The sequence below is a fragment of the Elephas maximus genome, chromosome 2 (assembly GCF_024166365.1).
Source record: "Elephas maximus indicus isolate mEleMax1 chromosome 2, mEleMax1 primary haplotype, whole genome shotgun sequence".
NCBI lineage: Eukaryota > Metazoa > Chordata > Mammalia > Proboscidea > Elephantidae > Elephas > Elephas maximus.
Window position 1 is genome coordinate 189783039 of NC_064820.1, and position 20744 is coordinate 189803782.

Sequence of the window (20744 nt, forward strand, 5' to 3'; positions counted from 1 at the left end):
ATTAATAAGTTGCAAGAATCCATAGAGAGACAGCACGTAGAAATCCAAAAGATTAACAATAAAATTACAGAATTAGACAACGCAATAGGAAGGCAGAGGAGCAGACTCGAGCAATTAGAATGCAGACTGGGACATGTGGAGGACCAGGGAATTAACACCAACATAAAAAAAAAAAAAAAAAACATAGCTGAAAAAAAATCAGATAAAAGAATTAAAAAAAATGAAGAAACCCTAAGAATCATGTGGGACTCTATCAAGAAGGATAACTTGCATGTGATTGGAGTCCCAGAACAGGGAGGGAGGACAGAAAACACAGAGAAAATAGTTGAAGATCTGCTGACAGAAAACTTCCCTGACATCACGAAAGACGAAAGGACATCTATCCAAGATGCTCATGGAACCCCATCTAAGATTGATCCAAAAAGAAAAACACCAAGACATATTATCATCAAACTTGCCAAAACCAAAGATAAAGAGAAAATTTTCAAAGCAGCCAGGGAGAAAAGAAAGGTCTCCTTCAAGGGAGAATCAATAAGAATAAGTTCAGACTACTCAGCAGAAACCATGCAGGCAAGAAGGCAATGGAATGAGATATACAGAACGCTGAAGGAGAAAAACTGCCAGCCAAGGATCATATATCCAGCAAAACTCTCTCTGAAATATGAAGGCAAAATTAAGATATTTACAGATAAACACAAGTTTAGAGAATTTGCAAAAACCAAACCAAAGCTACAAGAAATACTAAAGGATATTGTTTGGTCAGAAAACCAATAACATCAGATACCAGCACAATACAAGGTCACAAAACAGAACATCTTGATATCAACTCAAATAGGGAAAGCACAAAAAAAAATTAAGATTAATTAAAAAAAAAAATGCTCATAACAGGGAATCACTGAAGTCAATATGTAAAAGATCACAATAATCAAAAAGAGGGACTAAATACAGGAGGCATAGAACTGCCATATGGAGAGTGATACAAGGCGATATAGAACAATACAAGCTAGGTTTTTACTTAGAAAAATAGGGGTAAATAAGAAGGTAACCACAAAGAGGTATAACAACTCCGTAACTCAAGATAAAAGCCAAGAAAAACGTAACGACTCAACAAACATAAAGTCAAACACTACGAATATGAGGATCTCACAATTTACTAAGAAAAACGTCTCAGCACAAAAAAGTATGTGGAAAAATGAAATTGTCAACAACACACATAAAAAGGCATCAAAATGACAACAGTAAACACTTACTTATCTATAATTACGCTGAATGTCAATGGTCTAAATGCACCAATAAAGAGACAGAGAGTCTCGGACTGGATAAAGAAACACGATCCGTCTATATGCTGCCTGCAAGAGACACACCTTAGACTTAGAGACACAAACAAACTAAAACTCAAGGGATGGAAAAAAATATATCAAGCAAACAATAAGCAAAAAAGAAGAGGAGTAGCAATATTAATTTCTGACAAAATAGACTTTAGACTTAAATCCACCACAAAGGATAAAGAAGGACACTACGTAATGATAAAAGGGACAATCGATCAGGAAGACATAACCATATTAAATATTTATGCACCCAATGACAGGGCTGCAAGATACATAAATCAAATTTTAACAGAACTGAAAAGTGAGATAGACACCTCCACAATTATAGTAGGAGACTTCAACACACCACTTTTGGAGAAGGACAGGACATCCAGTAAGAAGCTCAATAGAGACACGGAAGACCTAATTACAACAATCAACCAACTTGACCTCATTGACTTCTACAGAACTCTCCACCCAACTGCTGCAAAGTATACTCTTTTTTCTAGCGCACATGGAACATTCTCTAGAATAGACCACATATTAGGTCATAAAACAAACCTTTGCAGAATCCAAAACATCGAAATATTACAAAGCATCTTCTCAGACCACAAGGCAATAAAAGTAGAAATCAATAACAGAAAAAGTAGGGAAAAGAAATCAAATACTTGGAAACTGAACAATACCCTCCTGAAAAAAGACTGGGTTATAGAAGACATCAAGGAGGGAATAAGGAAATTCATAGAATGCAACGAGAATGAAAATACTTCCTATCAAAACCTCTGGGACACAGCAAAAGCAGTGCTCAGAGGCCAATTTATATCGATAAAGGCACACATAAAGAAGAAAGAGCCAAAAGCAGAGAACTGTCCCTACAACTTGAACAAATACAAAGTGAGCAACAAAAGAATCCATCAGGCACCGGAAGAAAACAAATAATAAAAATTAGAGCTGAACTAAATGAATTAGAGAACAGAAAAACTATTGAAAGAATTAACAAAGCCAAAAGCTGGTTCTTTGAAAAAATTAACAAAATTGATAAACCATTGGCTAGACTGACTAACGAAATACAGGAAAGGAAACAAATAACCCGAATAAGAAACGAGAAGGGCCACATCACAACAGACCCAACTGTAATTAAAAGAATCATATCAGATTATTACGAAAAATTGTACTCTAACAAATTTGCAAACCTAGAAGAAATGGATGAATTCCTGGAAAAACACTATCTACCTAAACTAACACATTCAGAAGTAGAGCAACTAAATAGACCCATAACAAAAAAAGAGATTGAAACGGTAATCAAAAAACTCCCAACAAAAAAAAGCCCTGGCCCGGACGGCTTCACTGCAGAGTTCTACCAAACTTTCACAGAAGAGTTAACACCACTACTACTAAAGGTATTTCAAAGCATAGAAAATGACGGAATACTACCCAACTCATTCTATGAAGCCACCCTCTCCCTGATACCAAAACCAGGTAAAGACATTACAAAAAAAGAAAATTACAGACCTATATCCCTCACAAACATAGATGCAAAAATCCTCAACAAAATTCTAGCCAATAGATCAACAACATATCAAAAAAATAATTCACCACGATCAAGTGGGATTTATACCAGGTATGCAAGCCTGGTTTAATATCAGAAAAACCATTAATGTAATCCACCACATAAATAAAACAAAAGACAAAAACCACATGATCTTATCAATTGATGCAGAAAAGGCATTCGACAAAGTCCAACACCGATTTATGATAAAAACTCTCAGCAAAATAGGAATTGAAGGAAAATTCCTCAACATAATAAAGGGCATCTATGCAAAGCCAACATCCAACATCACTCTAAATGGAGAGAATCTGAAAGCATTTCCCTTGAGAACGGGAACCAGACGAGGATGCCCTTTATCACCGCTCTTATTCAACATCGTGCTAGAAGTCCTAGCCAGGGCAATTAGGCTAGACAAAGAAATAAAAGGCATCCGGATTGGCAAAGAGGAAGTAAAAAATTATCTCTATTTGCAGATGACATGATCTTATACACAGAAAACCCCAAGAAAGCCTCCAGAAAACTACTGAAACTAATAGAAGAGTTTGGCAGAGTCTCAGGTTATAAGATAAACGTACAAAAATCACTTGGATTCCTCTACATCAACAAAAAGAACATCGAAGAGGAAATAACCAAATCAATACCATTCACAGTAGCTCCCAAGAAGTTAAAATACTTAGGAATAAATCTTACCAAGGATGTAAAAGACCTATACAAAGAAAACTAGAAAGCTCTACTACAAGAAATTGAAAAGGACATACTGAAGTGGAAAAACATACCTTGCTCATGGATAGGAAGATTTAACATAGTAAAAATGTCTCTTCTACCAAAAGGCATCTATACATACAATGCACTTCCAATCCAAATTCCAATGTCATTTTTTAAGGTGATAGAGAAACAAATCACCAACTTCATATGGAAGGGAAAGAAGCCTCGGATAAGCAAAGCATTACTGAAAAAGAAGAAGAAAGTGGGAGGCCTCACTCTACCTGATTTCAGAAGCTATTATACAGCCACAGTAGTCAAAACAGCCTGGTATTGGTACAACAACAGGCACATAGACCAGTGGAACAGAATTGAGAACCCAGATATAAATTCATCCACATATGAGCAGCTGATATTTGACAAAGGCCCAGTGTCAGTTAATTGGGGAAAAGATAGTCTTTTCAACAAATGGTGCTGGCATAACTGGACATCCATTTGCAAAAAAATGAAACAGGACCCGTACCTCACACCATGCACAAAAACTATCTCCAAGTGAACCAAAGACCTAAAGATAAAGACTAAAACGGTAAAAATCATGGAAGAAAAAATAGGGTCAACCTTAGGAGCCCTAATACAAGGCATAAACAGAATACAAAACATTACCAAAAATGACAAAGAGAAACCAGATAACTGGGAGCTCCTAAAAATCAAACACCTATGCTCATCTAAAGACTTCACCAAAAGAGTAAAAAGACCACCTACAGACTGGGAAAGAATTTTCAGCTATGACATCTCCGACCAGCACCTGATCTCTAAAATCTATATGATTCTGTCAAAACTCAACCACAAAAAGACAAACAACCCAATCAAGAAGTGGGCAAAGGATATGAACACACACTTCACTAAAGAAGATATTCAGGCAGCTAACAGATACATGAGAAAATGCTCTCGATCATTAGCCATCAGAGAAATGCAAATTAAAACTACGATGAGATTCCATCTCACTCCAACAAGGCTGGCATTAATCCAAAAAACACAAAATAATAAATGTTGGAGAGGCTGCGGAGAGATTGGAACTCTTGTACACTGCTGGTGGGAATGTAAAACGGTACAACCACTTTGGAAATCTATCAGGCGTTATCTTAAACAGCTAAAAATAGAACTACCATACAACCCAGAAATCCCACTCCTCGGAATATACCCTAGAGAAACAAGAGCCTTCACACAAAGAGATATATGCACACCCATGTTTATTGCAGCTCTGTTTACGATAGCAAAAAGCTGGAAGCAACCAAGGTGTCCATCTACGGATGAATGGGTAAATAAATTGTGGTATATTCACACAATGGAATACTACGCATCGATAAAGAACACTGACGAATCTGTGAAACATTTCATAACATGGAGGAACCTGGAAGGCATTATGCTGAGCGAAATGAGTCAGAGGCAAAAGGATAAATATTGTATAAGACCACTATTATAAGATCTTGAGAAATAGTATAAACTGAGAAGAACACATACTTTTGTGGTTACGAGGGGTGGAGGGAGGGAGGGAGGGAGAGGGTTTTTTAGTGATTAATTAGTAGATAAGAAGTGCTTTAGGTGAAGGGAAAGACAACACTCAATACATGGAAGGTCAGCCCAGTTGGACTGGACCAAAAGCAAAGAAGTTTCCGGGATAAAATAAATGCTTCAAAGGTCAGCGGAGCAAGGGCGGGGGTTTGGGAACCATGGTTTAAGGGGACTTCTAAGTCAATTGGCAAAATAATTCTATTATGAAAACATTCTGCATCCCACTTTGAAATGTGGCATCTGGGATCTTAAAAGCTAACAAGCGGCCATCTAAGATGCATCAATTGGTCTCAACCCGCCTGAAGCAAAGGAGAATGAAAAACACCAAGGTCACACGACAACTAAGCGCCCAAGAGACAGAAAGGGCCACATGAACCAGAGACCTACATCATCCTGAGATCAAAAGAACTAGTTGGTGCCTGACCAGGATCGATGACCGCCCTGACAGGGAGCACAACAGAGAACCCCTGAGGGAGCAGGTGATCAGTGGGATGCAGACCCCAAATTCTCATAAAAAGGCCTTACTTAATGGTCTGACTGAGACTAGAGGAATCCCGGCGGTCATATTCCCCAAACCTTCTGTTGGCACAGGACAGGAACCATCCCCGAAGACAACTCATCAGACATGAAAAGGGACTGGACAGTGGGTAGGAGAGAGATGCTGATGAGGAGTGAGCTAATTATATCAGGTGGACACTTGAGACTGTGTTGGCATCTCCTGTCTAGAGGGGGGATGGAAGGATCGATAGAGTTGGAAGCTGGCAAAATTGTCACGAAAGGAGAGACTGGAAGGGCTGACTCATTAGGGGGAGAGCAAGTGGGAGTACTGAGTAAGATGTATATAAACTTCTATGTGATAGTCTGACTTGATTTGTAAACGTGCACTTGAAGCTCAATAAAAGTTAATATAAAAAAAAGGGATGTAATACGAATACATGCTATAATGTGGATGAACCTTGAAAGAAGCCAGTCACAAAGATGATTCTATTCATATGAACTGTCCAGAGATGGAAAAATCTGAAGAGACATAAAGTAGGTTAGTGGTTAGTTAGGGCTTGGGCGGGGGAGAATGCAGAGTGACTGCTAATGAACGTAGGGTTTCTTTTAGGGGTGATAAAAATGTTCTAAAATTAGATAGTGGTAATGAATGCACAGCCCTGTGATTTACTAAGAAGCTTTCAATTATGTACTTTAAATGAATGGATTGTCTGTGAATTACATATCAGTAAAGCTTTTTAAAAAAGTGAGATGTTCATGGTTGAAGATTCCCAGTAGGATGAAAGATTGTTGAGTTGGAAGATACATCTGTGTAGATATTCAAATCACTAGTGATTCTGATAGAAATAATTTTGGAAAGAGTAATGGTGAGTCAGGAATTAATAGATTCAAAAATTAAGGGACAGTAGACCTGAGGAAAAGTAGATAATTGTAACAGGAGAGATATTTGGTAGTATTGCTTGGTGACATCAGATATAATGCTGAATGCTTTTATCATGGAGAGAGGGAGACTATCCTGGAAGTTGAAATGAGGAATATAAAGAACATGTACTTAATGTATAAGGCCAAAAATATAAGAGGTATAGAAGAGAAAGCAACTTCCACTTTAGAAAGGCCCACAGGGGAAGAAGGTTCATTAAGGAAGAGAATATGTTTATGTTATGTTGCCGTTGTTGTGTGCTAACTCATAGTGACCCTATATAGCAGGGTAGAACTTAGCCATAGGGTTTCCTAGGCTGTAATCCTTACGGGACCAGATTGCCAGATCTTTTCTCTCAAAGTGCGGCTGGTAGATTCAAACTGCCAACCTTTTCGTTTAGCAGCTGAACACTTAGCCCTTGCACCACCAAGGCATCTTATTATAGACTCTTACGTTTTTCATAAGGAGCCCTGGTGACACAGATGGGTATGTGCTCTGTTGATACTAACTCAGCGACTCTGCTGGAGAAAGACCTGATGATCTGCTTCTATAAGATTACATCCAAGAAAACCTTATGGGGCATTTCTACCCTGTCATGTGGGGTTGTTATGAGTCCTAATCAACTCTACAGTACCTAACAATGGTAAATATTGCTCATAAGATACATTTGAAGTACGTAACTTTCAGGATACCTTAAGTTTCCTACATGGGCTTTTTGTCCTGCTTACCTTTTTTCACTGATTGTACATGTCTTGAAGCCTATGTCTGTTCTATGATGGGTTACTTGATCAAATTAGTGTTCCTGTTCTATTTAATCAGCTTCACATTGCTAATGTACAAGGTTGCATAATTGGTCCCTTCTGATTTACTGACTGTTGCTGTGTGTTAGAATAAGGAATGTGGATACTTGCTGGGCTGTATTTCTACCTTATAGGAAGTTTGTCACCTCAATAGGCTGAGGCTTCCCTAGAAGCTTTGAAGGAGTTGTTGGTTAGTTGTAGTGTAATAATGACGTAATAAAAAAAAAAAAAAATAGCCACATGAAAATGGAAGAATGTGTTCTTTTTCTACATTTATTTATTTATCCTTCCTAAGTCTTCTAATAAGCACAAACAGCCTCTTTTATGACTCTTCAATTGAACACCTTTTTAAAAGCATGCAGCAGTTCACTTGAAAAGGTTACTCAGGTGGAGCAAACATGGCTCTGTAGACAGAAGCACCGTGCTGTCCCTCCACAAAAAAGACCTGAAAGACTAAGTAAAACAGAGAAAAACATCAATCCTGGGACTATAAGCATCAAATGAAGAGATAAAGAACTCAGCCAAGCACCTAATGGAATAAGAAACTGACAAAGAACAGAGATCGAGGAGAGATATATGCGGAGGTCTCCTATCAGCTAACATAGCGTGGATTCACCATCTTGGACTCCTGTCGGAGATCAGCAGATGGGGCGTACAGAAAATCAGCTTCACAGAGCTCCTGGCAGGAGACAGAGCACCCGATAGCCAGCAATATGTGCTTTCCCACCTCACATCCTTCTCCTGCCTGCCCAGCCTCTGCAGCTTCCTAGCTGGCTGCAGTCACTTAGCCAGCCAGGAAGTGCAGGGTCCATGTCACTTGGATACGCCCTGCCTACATTGGAGATTGGTGGACAAGGATTACAAGAAAGCACCTTCATGGAGATCCCAGCAGGAGACAGAACACCCAGTAACAAGCAATAAATGCTTTCCCACCTCCCGTTCTTCTCCCTGCTGCTCCACCTCTGCCACTTTCCGCCGGCCATAGTCTCTTGGCCAGAGCTTGGATTTGAATTGGCCACACTGGCCGACCTCATCAGTGCCAACTGTTTGCTGCTGGTGTTGCTTTTTTTGGTTTCCTCCCTGCTGCTCACACCTGCCCCCCCCCCATTTCTCTCAAACATCTGGCTCTGTGTGCCAGCTTTACTTCTTCTTGAAAGCCTGTGAAGTGCCACTCGGCTGGGGAACTGCTTTCCCAGGCCACACTGCCATGTTGGTGGGATCCCCAGGGTCTTTTTTTTTTGTTTGTGTCTTCTCGAGGCTTGGGAGCCCCTTCAAGCTGTGCTGTACTGCTCGGATTGTGAGCCACTTCCCCAGTCTGTGCAGCCATTCTGGTGGGATCCCTGGGGTATTCCTTTTTTGTTCGTTTTTTGTTTCGTTTGTTTTCTTTTTCTTTCCATGCCTTTGGAGCCCATCTAGCCAGGCTGTACTGTGCAGCCTGGGAGCCATTTACCAGGTCTTCGCAGCTGCACTGGTAGAATCTCTGGGGGCTTTTCTTTTTTTCTAATTTTTATCTATTTCATTATTTTTTCTTTTTGTTTTTCTCCATTTCTCAGTTTCTCGTCTCTCCACTCCAACAGCAAGCTTCCTTTAGCACTCTTTTTTTTTTCTTAATTTATTTATTTATTTTTGGCTCCTGCTTCCCTCTCCTCTCTATTTCCTTTCCCATACCCATGATAACTCCACACATCACAACCTCCTCCTTACTTCCCGCCTGCCAGCACCATGCACTGAATATCACACTTCTAAGCAGCACAGGCATGGCCTACTGGAACCTGCCCTGCACTGATTCCTGTCCCGCCCTGTCAGCCCTAATACCTAACACAAACCAATCATCCCAGCCCCTCCCTTTCAGGTAGCTCTGCCCTGCTGCACCATAGCTGAGTGACTGGCCCTGCCATTGAACAAGGAGGTGAAAAGTATCACGCCCACAGATGAGCAAACAACAAAGAACGCACAGCCCGCCTGCTCAGACATAACCAAATAAAACAAAAAAGCAGGACAAATTACAATCAATAAATGAAGAAAATGACTACTGAACGTCCTGAAGACAGAAGACAATATCAAAACATATTAAAAAAAAAGACAAGATGGTTCCAGTAGGCATCCAAAATAAGACACCAGATGACTTTCCAGTAGAAGAAAAGGCACTAGAACTAACTATTAGGGAATTCATATCTCCAATGTTCAGAATTATCCAAAAGTTGAAGCAAAAATGAGGAAAACATAGACAAATTCATGGAAAAGGCAGACAGATTCATGGAAAATAAAAGACAAAACAGTGGAAAAGTTCAAGAAGATAAATACAGGAAGAAAGTGTCAAAATAAATTCACAATTAGAAATCATACAAAAAGAACAATTAGAAATCCAAAAGATAAACAACAAGATTTCAGAAATGTACAGTGTCATAGAAGGGCTGAGGAGCAGATTTGAAACAGTGGAAGACAGGATCAGCGAACTTGAAGAGAAACACTTGGATACAACTTTGAGGAAAAATCAGAAAAAAGAATGAAGAAAAATGAAAAAACCCTGTGAATGATATTTGATACAATCAAAAAGCAAAAATTTGTGAATGATCAGAGTTTCAGAACAGGGGGACAAAATGGGAAACACAGAGAGGATCATTGAAGAATTCCTGACAGGAAACTTCCCTAATATCATGAAAGATGAAAAGCTGACCATCCAAGAAGCTCAACAAACCCCATATAGGATAGAACCCAAAAGAAAATCACCAAGGCATATCGTCCTCACACTCGATAAAACCAAAGACAAAGAAAGAATCCTGAGAGCAGCTTGAAAAAAACAAAAAGTCACATATAGAGGGGGAACAATTAGATTAAGCTCTGATTATTTGGCAGAAATCATACAAGTAAGAAGGCAATGAGCTTATGTATATAAAACCTTGAAAGAAAAAAAATTGCCAACAAAGAATAATATATCCTGCAAAACTCTCATTCAAATATGATGGTAAAATCAGGACATTTCCACATAAACAGAAATTAAGATAATAGGTAAAAACCGATCCAGGCTCCCAAGAATTATTAAAGGGAGTCTTTCAGTTTGAAAACAAACGACATCATACCACAGCCTGAATCTAGGACTAAAGATTGTACCAGCCAGATGCCAGCCGAGGAAATAAACTCTCAAGGACTATCCAGAACCAAAAGAATTACAACAGGGAACCAGTGAGGTTAATCTATAAAGGACAACCATGTCAGAACAATAAAAGAGGGAATAATTGTTTAGGTATAGAACTTTCTAATGGAGATGAAGGCAAGGCGATACCAAGTAATAATAGACTGGTTCAAACCTAGAAAGATAAGGGTAAATTTCAAGATAATCACAAAGAAAGTTAACAAACCTACTTATCAAAATAAAGAAGGAGAACATAAAGCCTCATTAAAAACAAAACCTACACCAAAAAAAAAAAAAGAAAGAAAAAAGTCCACAAACAAAAGGAAATCAGCACAGGAGAGTAAGAGGAACAAAGAGAATATCAGCACAACCAAAAAAAAGCTCTACAAAATGACAGCATAAACTCACACCTATCAGTAATTACAGTGAATGTAAATGGCCTAACTGTACCCATAAAGAGGCAGAGAGTGACAGAATGGATAAAAAAATAGAGTCTGTCAATATGCTGTCTCCAAGAGACAGACCTTAGAAACAAAGATGTGAATTTTTAAAACATTAAAGGATAGAAGAAAATACATCAAGCAAATGACTACCAAAAAGAGCAGGAGCAGCAATACTAATCTCAGATAAAATAGACTTTAAAACAAAATTCACCATAAAAGACAAAAAAAGGCAGTTATATAATGATTAAAGGGATGATCCATCATGAAGACATAACCATGATAAACATCTTCGCACCCAATGACAGGGCTCCAAAATACATAAACTCTAACAGTACTGAAAAGAGAAATTGACAGTTCCACAATAATAGTAGGAGACTTCAACACACCATTCTTGGTAAAGGACAGAACATGTAAAAAGAAATTCAGCAAAGATACAGAAGAACTAAAGGGGACAGTCAGCCAGCTTGACCTCATAGACATGTATAGAACACCACCCAACAGCTGCAAAGTACACATTCTTTTCCAGTGCACATGGAATTCTCCAGAATAGGCCACAAACAACCCTCAACAAAATCCAGAACACTGAGATAATATAAAGTATCTTCTCTGACCACAATGCCTTCAAGGTAGAAATTAACAACAGGAAGAAAGGAAAAAAAAAATCAACTACATGGAAACTGAATAACACCCCACTTAAAAACCACTGAGTAATAGAGGAAATCAGAGATGAAATAAAAAAATTTCTAGAATCAAACGAGAATGAAAACACAACATATCATAACCTTTGGCATGCAGCAAAAGCAGTCCTCAGGGCTCAATTTATAGCAATAGATGCACACATCAAAAAAAGAAGGGACAAAATCAAAACATTAGCTACGCAACTCCAACAAATAGAAAGAGAACAGCAAAAAAACAAAACAAAACAAAAAAAAACCCCACAGCCACCAGAAGAATAGAAATAATAAAAATCAGAGCAGAAATAAATGAAATAGAGAGTAGAAAACAATGGAAGGAATCAACAAAACCAAAAGTTGGTTCTTTGAAAGGATCAACAAACCGCTGGCCAAACTGACAAAAGAAAAACAGGAGAAGGCCCAAATAATCCAAATAAGAAATGAAATGGGGCATATTACAGCAGACCCAACTGAAATAAAAAATGATCATAACAAAGTATTATGAAAAACTATACTTTGACAAATTTGAAAACCTAGAGGAAATGGACAAATTTCTAGAAACACAGTGCCTACACAAAACGATGTTGAAAATCTGAACAGATGCATAACAAGAGAAGAGATTGAAAAGGTAAAAAAAAAAAAAAAACTCCCAACAATGTCAAAAAAACTCTGGCCCAGGTGGCTTCATTGGAGAATTCTACCAAACATTCAGAGAAGGCCTTACAACAGAAAATAGAAAAGGAAACGATACTTCCAAATTCATTCCGTGAAGCCAGCATAACCCTGATACCAAAACCAGGCAAAGACACCACAAAAAAAAATTACAGACTAATACTTCTCATGAATATAGATGCAAAAATTCTCAACAAAATTCTAGCCAATAGAATTCAGCATCGTATCAAAAAAATAATATATCAAAACCAAGTAGAATTCATACCAGGTATGCAAGGATGGTTCAACATTAGAAAATCAATTAATGTAATCCACGACATAAATAAAAGGAAAGAAGAGAATTACATGATCATCACAGTCGATGCAGAAAAGGCATTCAACAAAGTCCAACACCCATTCCTGATAAAAACTCTCAATAAAATACGTATAGAAGGGAAATTTCTCAACGTGATAAAGGGCATCTGTACAAAACCAACAGCCAACATCATTCTTATTCGAGAGAGGCTGATAACATTCCCCTTGAGAACGGGAACAAGACAAGGATGGCCTTTATCACCACTTCTATTTAACATTGTGTTGGAAGTCCTAGCTAGAGCAATAAGGCAAGAAACAGAAATAAAGGGTATCCAAACTGGTAATGAAGAAATTTGCAGATGATATGATAATATACATAGGAAACCCAAAAGATTCTGCGAGAAAACTACTGGAGCTAATAGATTCAGCAAATTAGGAGGATACAAGATAAGCATAAAAAAGTCAGTTAAATTCCTATACACCAGTAAAAAGAATGATGAAAAGAAAATCGGGAAAACGCCATTTATAATAACCCCTAAAAAATAAAACATTTAGGAATAAATCTAACCAGGGATGTAAAAGACCTATACAAAGAAAACTATAAAACACTACTTCAAGAAACCAAAAAAGATCTACATAAATGGAAAAACATACCATGCTCATGGATAGGTAGACTCTACATTGTGAAAATGACAATTCTACGCAAAACAATTACAAACACAATGCAATACCAATCCAAATATCAACAACATTCCTTAAAGATACGGAAAAACTTTATATGGAAATGGAAGAAGCCCTGGATAAGTAAAGCACTATTAAAGAAGAAGAATAAAGTAGGAAGACTCACACTACCTGACCTCAGAACCTACTATACACCTATAGTTGTCAGAACAGCCTGGTACTGGTAAAACAAGAGATACATTGATCAATGGAACAGAATTGAGAACACAGATGTAAATCCACACACCTACATTCCCCTGATCTTCAACAAGAGCCCAAAGTCCATCAAACGGGAAAAAGACAGTCTTTTTTAATTTTTTTTGTGCTTTAAGTGAAAGTTTACAAATCAAGTTAGTCTTTCATACCAAAATTTATATACACCTTGCTGTATATTCCTAATTGCTTTCCCCCTAATGAGACAATCCACTCCTTCTTTACACTCTCTCTTTTCATGTGCATTCCATGAGCTTCTAACCCCCTCTACCCTCTCATCTCCCCTCCAGGGAGGACATGCCAGCATAGTCTCAAGTGTGTACTTGATCCAAGAAGCTCATTCTTCACCAGCATCTTTTTCTAGCCCATTGTCCAGTCCAATCCCTGTCTGAAGAGTTGGCTTTGGGAATGGTTCCTATCCTGGACTAACAGAAGGTCTGGGGGCTATGACGACCGGGGTTCTTCTAGTCTCAGTCAGACCATTAAGTCTGATCTTTTTACCAGAATTTCAGGTCTGCATTCCACTGCTGTCCTGCTCCCTCAGGGGTTCTCTGTTGTGTTCCCTGTCGGGCAGTCATCAGTTGTAGTTGGGCACCCTCTAGTTCTTCTGGTCTCAGGCTGATGTAGTTTCTGGTTTATGTGGCCCTTTTCTGTCTCTTGGGCTTGTAATTACCTTGTGTCTTTGGTGTTCTTCATTTTCCTTTGGTCCAGGTGGGTTGAGACCAATTGATGCACCTTAGATGGCCGTTTGCTACTGATTAAGACCCCAGACGTCGGTCTCCAAAGTGAGATGCAGAATGTTTTCTTAATAGATTTTATTATGCCAGTTGACTTAGATGTCCCCTGAAACCATGGTCCCCAAACCCCCGCCCCAGCTACGCTGGCCTTCGAAGCATTCAGTTTATTCAGGAAACTTCTTTGCTTTTGGTTTAGTCCAGTTGTGCTGACCTTGCCTGTATTGTGTGTTGAAAAAAACAGTCTTTTTAACAAATGGTGCTGGCAAAACTGGATGTCCAGCTTCAAGAAAAATGAAACAGGACCCATATCTCACACCATACATGCAGACTAAGTCAAAGTGGATCAATGACCTAAATACAAAGCCAAAAACTGTAAAGTTCATAGAAGAAGAAATAAGGTCAGCACTAGAGGTCCAAATACACAACATTAACAGGATGTAAACCATAACCAACAACACACAAACTCAAGCGGGATCTTCTAAAAATTAAACACTTATGCTCATCAAAAGACTTCACCAAAAGAGTAAAAAGAGAACCTACAGATTGGGAAAAAATTTTTGGCTATTATAATTCAGACAAAGGTCTAATCTGTAAAATCTCCAGGAAAATCCAACATCTCTACAACAAAAAGACAAATAATCCATTTAAAAAAATGGGCAAAGGAAATGAACAGACACTTCACCAAAGAAGACATTAAGGTGGCCAACGGATACATGAAGAAATGCTGGAGATCACTAGCTATTAGAGAAATGCAAATCAAAACCACCATGAGATACCATCTCACCCTGGCATTACTGACACAAATAAAAAAAAAATAGGAAATAACAAATGTTGGAGAGGCTGTGGGGAAATCAGAACTCTTAGGCACTGCTGGTGGGAATGCAAAATGGTACAACCATTTTGGAAGCTGATATGGCACTTCCTTAGAAAGCTAGAAGAAGAAATACCATATGATCCAGCAATCCCACTCCTAGGACTATATCCTAGAGAAACAAGAGTCGTCACATGAATAGTCATATGTTCACCCATGTTCACTGCAGTATTGTTCACAATAGCAAAAAATGGAAGGAAACAACCTAAGTACCATCAGCAGATGAATAGATAAACAAACTGTGGTACATACACTTAACGGAGTATTACACAATGATGAAGAACAATGATGAACCTGTGAAGCATCTCATAAGATGGATGAATCTGGAGGGCATTATGCTGAGTGAAATAAGTCATCACAATAGGGCAAATTTTGTATGAGACCACTATTGTAAAAACTCATGAAAAGGTTTATACACAAAAAGAAACAATTTTTGATGGTTATGAGGGATATGAGTGGTGGGGATGGAAAAACACTAAATAGACAATAGATAAGTGGTAACTTAGGTAAAGGGTAAGACAGTACACAATACTGGGGAAGCCAGCACAGCTTGCCAAAGGCAAGGTCATGGAAGCTCCATAGATACATCCAAACTACCTCAGGGACTAAATTGCTGGACTGAGTGCTGTGGGGACCCTGGTCTTGGGGCATACGTAGCTCAATTGGCATAATAGTTTATAAAGAAAATGTTCTATATTTTACTTGGTGAGTAGCGTCCGGTGTCTTAAATGCCTGTGAGAGGCCATCTAGGATTCTCCACTGGTCTCAACCCTTCAGGAGCAAGGAAGAATCAAGAAAACTAAACATACAAGAAAAGATTATTCCACAGGACTAATGGACTACATATACCACGGCCTTGACCAGAGTGAGTCCAGTTTTGCCAGATGGTGCGGGCTACCACCATTGACTGCTCTGACAGGGATCACAGTAGAGGGTCCTTGACATAGCTGGAGAAAAATGTAGAACAGAATTCTAATTCACAAAAAAGATCAGACTTACTGGCATGACAGAGACTGGAGAAACCCTGAGAGCATGGCCCTCAGATACACTTTTAGTTCGGTAATGAAGTCACTCACTCCCAAGGTTCACCCTTCAGCCAAAGATTAGACAGGCCTATAAAACAAAATGAGACTAAAGGGGCACACTAGCCCAACGGCAAGCACTAGAAGGCAGAAGGGGACAGGAAAGCTGGTAATAGGCAACTCAAGGTCAAGAAGGGAGAGTGTTGATATGTAGTGGGGTTGTTAAGCAGTTTCGTAAAACAATATGTGTACTAATTGCCGGGTGGAAACCCCAGGTTTTGCTCGGCATGACTTGTTACAGCCAATAAACAAGAGGCCAAGGTTGGACATCAGAAAGATACCTTTATTTCATTGTACAAGGAAAGGAGCAATCAGGGCTGCTGCCTCCAAGACTGCTTGCAGGCATCTTGGGGAGGTGGGCTTTTATAGCAAGTAGACAGGGAAATGCAAATTCATCATGAATATTCAGGATTGACCTTCAGGCAGGCGCTCAGAGCTTGGGGATGACTATGCATTTTCTTGAGAAAAGGGTTAGATCCCTCAGGATGAAGAAAGGAATGAATTTTTCTTCTTAGGATGTTAAGTCTCCGCCCAGAGGCGGGTTGAGGCCATCTGTGGCCTGTTCTAGGAAACCCTGGTGGTGTAGTGGTTAAGTGCTACAGCTGCTAACCAAAGGGTCAGCAGTTCGAATCTACCAGACGCTCCTTGGAAACTCTATGAGTCAGTTCTATTCCATACTATAGGGTTGCTATGAGTTGGAATCGACTCGACGGCGCTGGGTTTGGTTTTTTTTTTGGCTTATGGCCTGTTCTGTGGTTATCATGTCAAGGACAATTTCAGAAGAAAAAGGGCAGCTTATTTTGCTGGGTGTTTTTTTAGGAGGATAAGTCAGAGCAGGTGTCTCTCAGAAGGGTTGGGCCCTGAGGCTGCCTGCCTGCTCACTAACCATTTAATGAGAAACTAGTTTGTTATATAAACCTTCATCTAAAGTATAATTAAAAAAAAAAAAAGTTTCTCAATTCAAAAACATAATTGGTTATTACGGACTAGCCTGCTTGTATTTGAAAAATTAGTCCACAAATACAGCGCACGATTTCATTTTAATAGGTAAGTAGTGTGTTGTTAATTACTTATAAAATCTGTTGCCATAGAGTCGATTCCGACTATAGGACAGAATAGGGTTTCCAAGGCTGTAAATATTTCCAGAAGCAGACTGCCACATCTTTCTCCCACAGAGCAGCGGGTGGGTTCAAACCACCCACATTTTGGTTAGCAGCCAAAATATTTTCCAGAAATTTGTGGAGAACCTGATACCTAGATCAGTGAGTACAGAGATGTAAAATAATATATCTTAAACAGAAATCATTCACTAAATGTCTGCACTTCTAAATTAGTCAATTTTGGATGTCCTGAAATAATATTTGTGAAAACTGTAGAGGTTGCCTTTTGTGCCACTGTTGTAAAACTATTTAATCCTTTGCTGTTATTGGCCGTGAACTTAATTTGGCTGTCGAACAATGTGAGTTGCACACTGCAAGTCTTTGATTTTTAAAAATCATACAGAAAAAGACAAAGGAAATAAATTTATTAGCACATTTTATGTTTCAAGCAGAGTTGGTATTAAAAATGGTCAGACAGGTACTATCATAACATCTACCATTCAGTAAAGATGCTGATCATTGGATCAGTACACTGACTGAATCATAGCCCTGGTTCTAGACATTACATCTGGTGTTTTATTATCAAACTTTATTTTAGTAATAAGTCTTCATGGTAGGTATTATTTTCCCCATTTTGCATATGAAAATCGGAAGGTTAAGTAACTTAATGGAAGACCACATAGCTAATTGCTAGAGCCAGGATTCAAACATAGCTTTATCTAGCTCTAAAATCTGTGTCATTTCTACTATAATGCTGGCTTAATAAACTTAAAACCCAACTCTCAACTCTGTGGAGAACTGATTTCACGATAGTTTATTAGTTGTTTCCAAGAATACATCATTTTGCTAATTTTGGAATTTTCTGAAAAAGTTTTGTTTCTATCAACAGTTACTTAACTTTTTTCTTTCTTATTATATATTATTAGGACGTCTTGCATGGCTGGTATACTTAGTTGGGACAGTTGTAGGAGGAAGATTAACATATACGAGTACAGATGAACATGATGCTATGGATGGAGAATTATCTTGTCGGTAAGTAATAGCCATATAATTTACAGAAATTGACTAATTAGTTTAAACATTTAGTTATTGATCTGGTACTGTGAGCTAAAGCATGTTGCACTTGGTCTTTTTTAAGAATATATTACCTCCCTTTTTACTGATGAGAAAACCAAGGCTTAGAGGTTAAGTGATTTGTAAAAGATCAAATCTCAAATAAATAAACCAAAACCAAACCTGCTGCCGTAGAGTCTATTCCAACTCATAGGGACCCTAAAGGACAGAGTAGAACTGCCTCATAGAGTTTCCAAGGAGCAGATGGTGGATTCAAACTGCCAACATTTTGGTTAGCAGCTGAGCACTTAACCATTGTGCCACCAGGGCTCCTTCTAGTAAGTAGTGGAGTAAAATTTTTTTAAAACATTGTGTGGTAGTGTCATATAAATTTAAGTTGCTTTTTGTTTCTTAGGAACTAAGAAAGCATGCAGAATTGATGTGTATAGGGATGATATACATCTGATCGCCCCACTCCAAAAAAAGAAAAAAAAAAAAAAACAAAGAATAGTTATATAACACAGGCTTCGCTTGATTGTTGACTAGGTTTCTCATCTAGTGACCACAGCACTAGTAAGGAGTAACTGAATTATTCCTCTTACGTTTCTATTTTAACTGAAGAAAATTTTTGCATGTGAATATGAATGAGTTAGGTTGCCATATATTTTATTTTTAATAACATTTTTATTTACTGTGAACTGATATGTATTTTTTGGAAGACTTAAAAAATTCAGCTGAAAGGTAAAGAAAACATTAATCTGGAGGTAACTGCTACTATCATTTTGAAAATACTTTTTAGTCTTTTTAATTAATGGATGTGGGTGTGTGTATGAATACCACATGTGTAATTGTATAATGTTTTGTTATTTTGTATTATGGAAATAATAATAGTAATAATTTCTCATTTGGGGCTGTTAAAAGGATTAAATGAGCTAATATCTTTAAAATGCTTAGAACAATGCCTGGGAAGTGATAAGCAATATATTATCAAAAACAACTTTTTTTTAATCAAACATAATCTCATGAGCATTTTACTTATATATTAAATATCCTAAGCTGTACCATAATTTATTTAAGCAAACCCCTAGTTTTGGAATTTTACATGTTTCTTGATTTTCTCTTCTTATAAATTGCTTTTAGGTAAATATTCTTGTAGATATATCTTTATGTACATTTAAATAATTTCATTAAAATTAATTCACAGAAGTTGAATATCTGGTTGAAGGGCATATGGCATTTTAAAGAATTTTCTATACAGATTACCAAATGACTCTCTGGAAAAGTTGTACCAGTTTATCCTCCCAACCCAGAGGCCATGTAAGGGACCATTTTTCTGCAAACACTAGATAGAACAATTTATAGGTAACAAAATGTTTTGTTTTCGTTTGTATTTCTTTGGTTACTATCGGTGTCAAACATTCTTTTCCACCCCTTCTTTTGCCATTTGTATTTCCTCTTTGTAATTTTCATATCTATATTTACCTAATTTGCTTCTATGATTACCTTTTCTAATTTCGGAGCTGAGTTTATATCAAAGATCTTAATATTTTGCTATTTATTTTGAAAGTATTTTCTGCATAGTTTTGTTATAAATATCTTTTTTTTTTTACTGGCTTTAAGTATTTATATATTGATTCATTACATTTTTTCCTTCATGTTTTCTCCACTGCTCATGTTTAAAAAGATGTTGCCACACCTAGATGATAAAAATATCCACCTATATTTTCTCCTAGTACTTTTATGATTTCAGCTTTGTATTTAATTTTTTAATATATCTGAAATTTATTTTGTTGTGTATACTCTTTCCAAAGTGTTAACCACTTAATGCTAACCCCATTTACTGAATAACCCCCTACTGATTTGAAATACCTATGTCTTACACTAATTCTTGAGTCTTTTTCTGTGCGTTTTATTCTTTTCCATTGATCTTAGAAGTCTATTCTTATACCTCTACCACCCTATTAAAATCATCATACCTAGTTGTGATAGTCTTCCTCATATAGTCTTCTTCATTATTTTTAAATATATTTGTAAGTGTTTAATAAATTTGTTGTGATTTTGAATGGAAAAAATTTTTATATTCCATACACTTTTTAATCTATAACCTATCTTTTCAGTGATATTTGAATCTGAATGGAACATAATTTTTTTTAGTTTTCTAAAATTTATTATTTCTAATATCAAATTAAGACACTTGAAAACATGAGTAATAAGTATTTGGGGGCCTTCTTAAAACACTTCGATTAATTTTAAACCAAGTGTACAATTTGCCTCTATACCGTCTCTTAATATACCAAAAAAAAAAAAAAGACCTTTGCCATCAAGTCAATTCATTGCATATTTAGTAAAGTGGAAATAAGGTATACTTTTCTACTATCGTTACTTTGATATTTTTAAAGTTTTCA

At 37.5% G+C, this 20744-nt stretch overlaps 1 protein-coding gene across 3 annotated transcripts in view; it reads left to right on the forward strand.

The window, feature by feature from the left end:
- Window positions 1-20744, forward strand: part of RANBP17 (RAN binding protein 17) — a 384409-nt gene that overhangs the window by 87814 nt on the left and 275851 nt on the right. For all 3 annotated transcript variants that reach the window (XM_049874299.1, XM_049874300.1, XM_049874301.1), the window contains one exon: window positions 18213-18318. In XM_049874299.1, the coding sequence (XP_049730256.1) occupies window positions 18213-18318 (106 nt within the window). The remainder of the gene's footprint in view (window positions 1-18212; window positions 18319-20744) is intronic.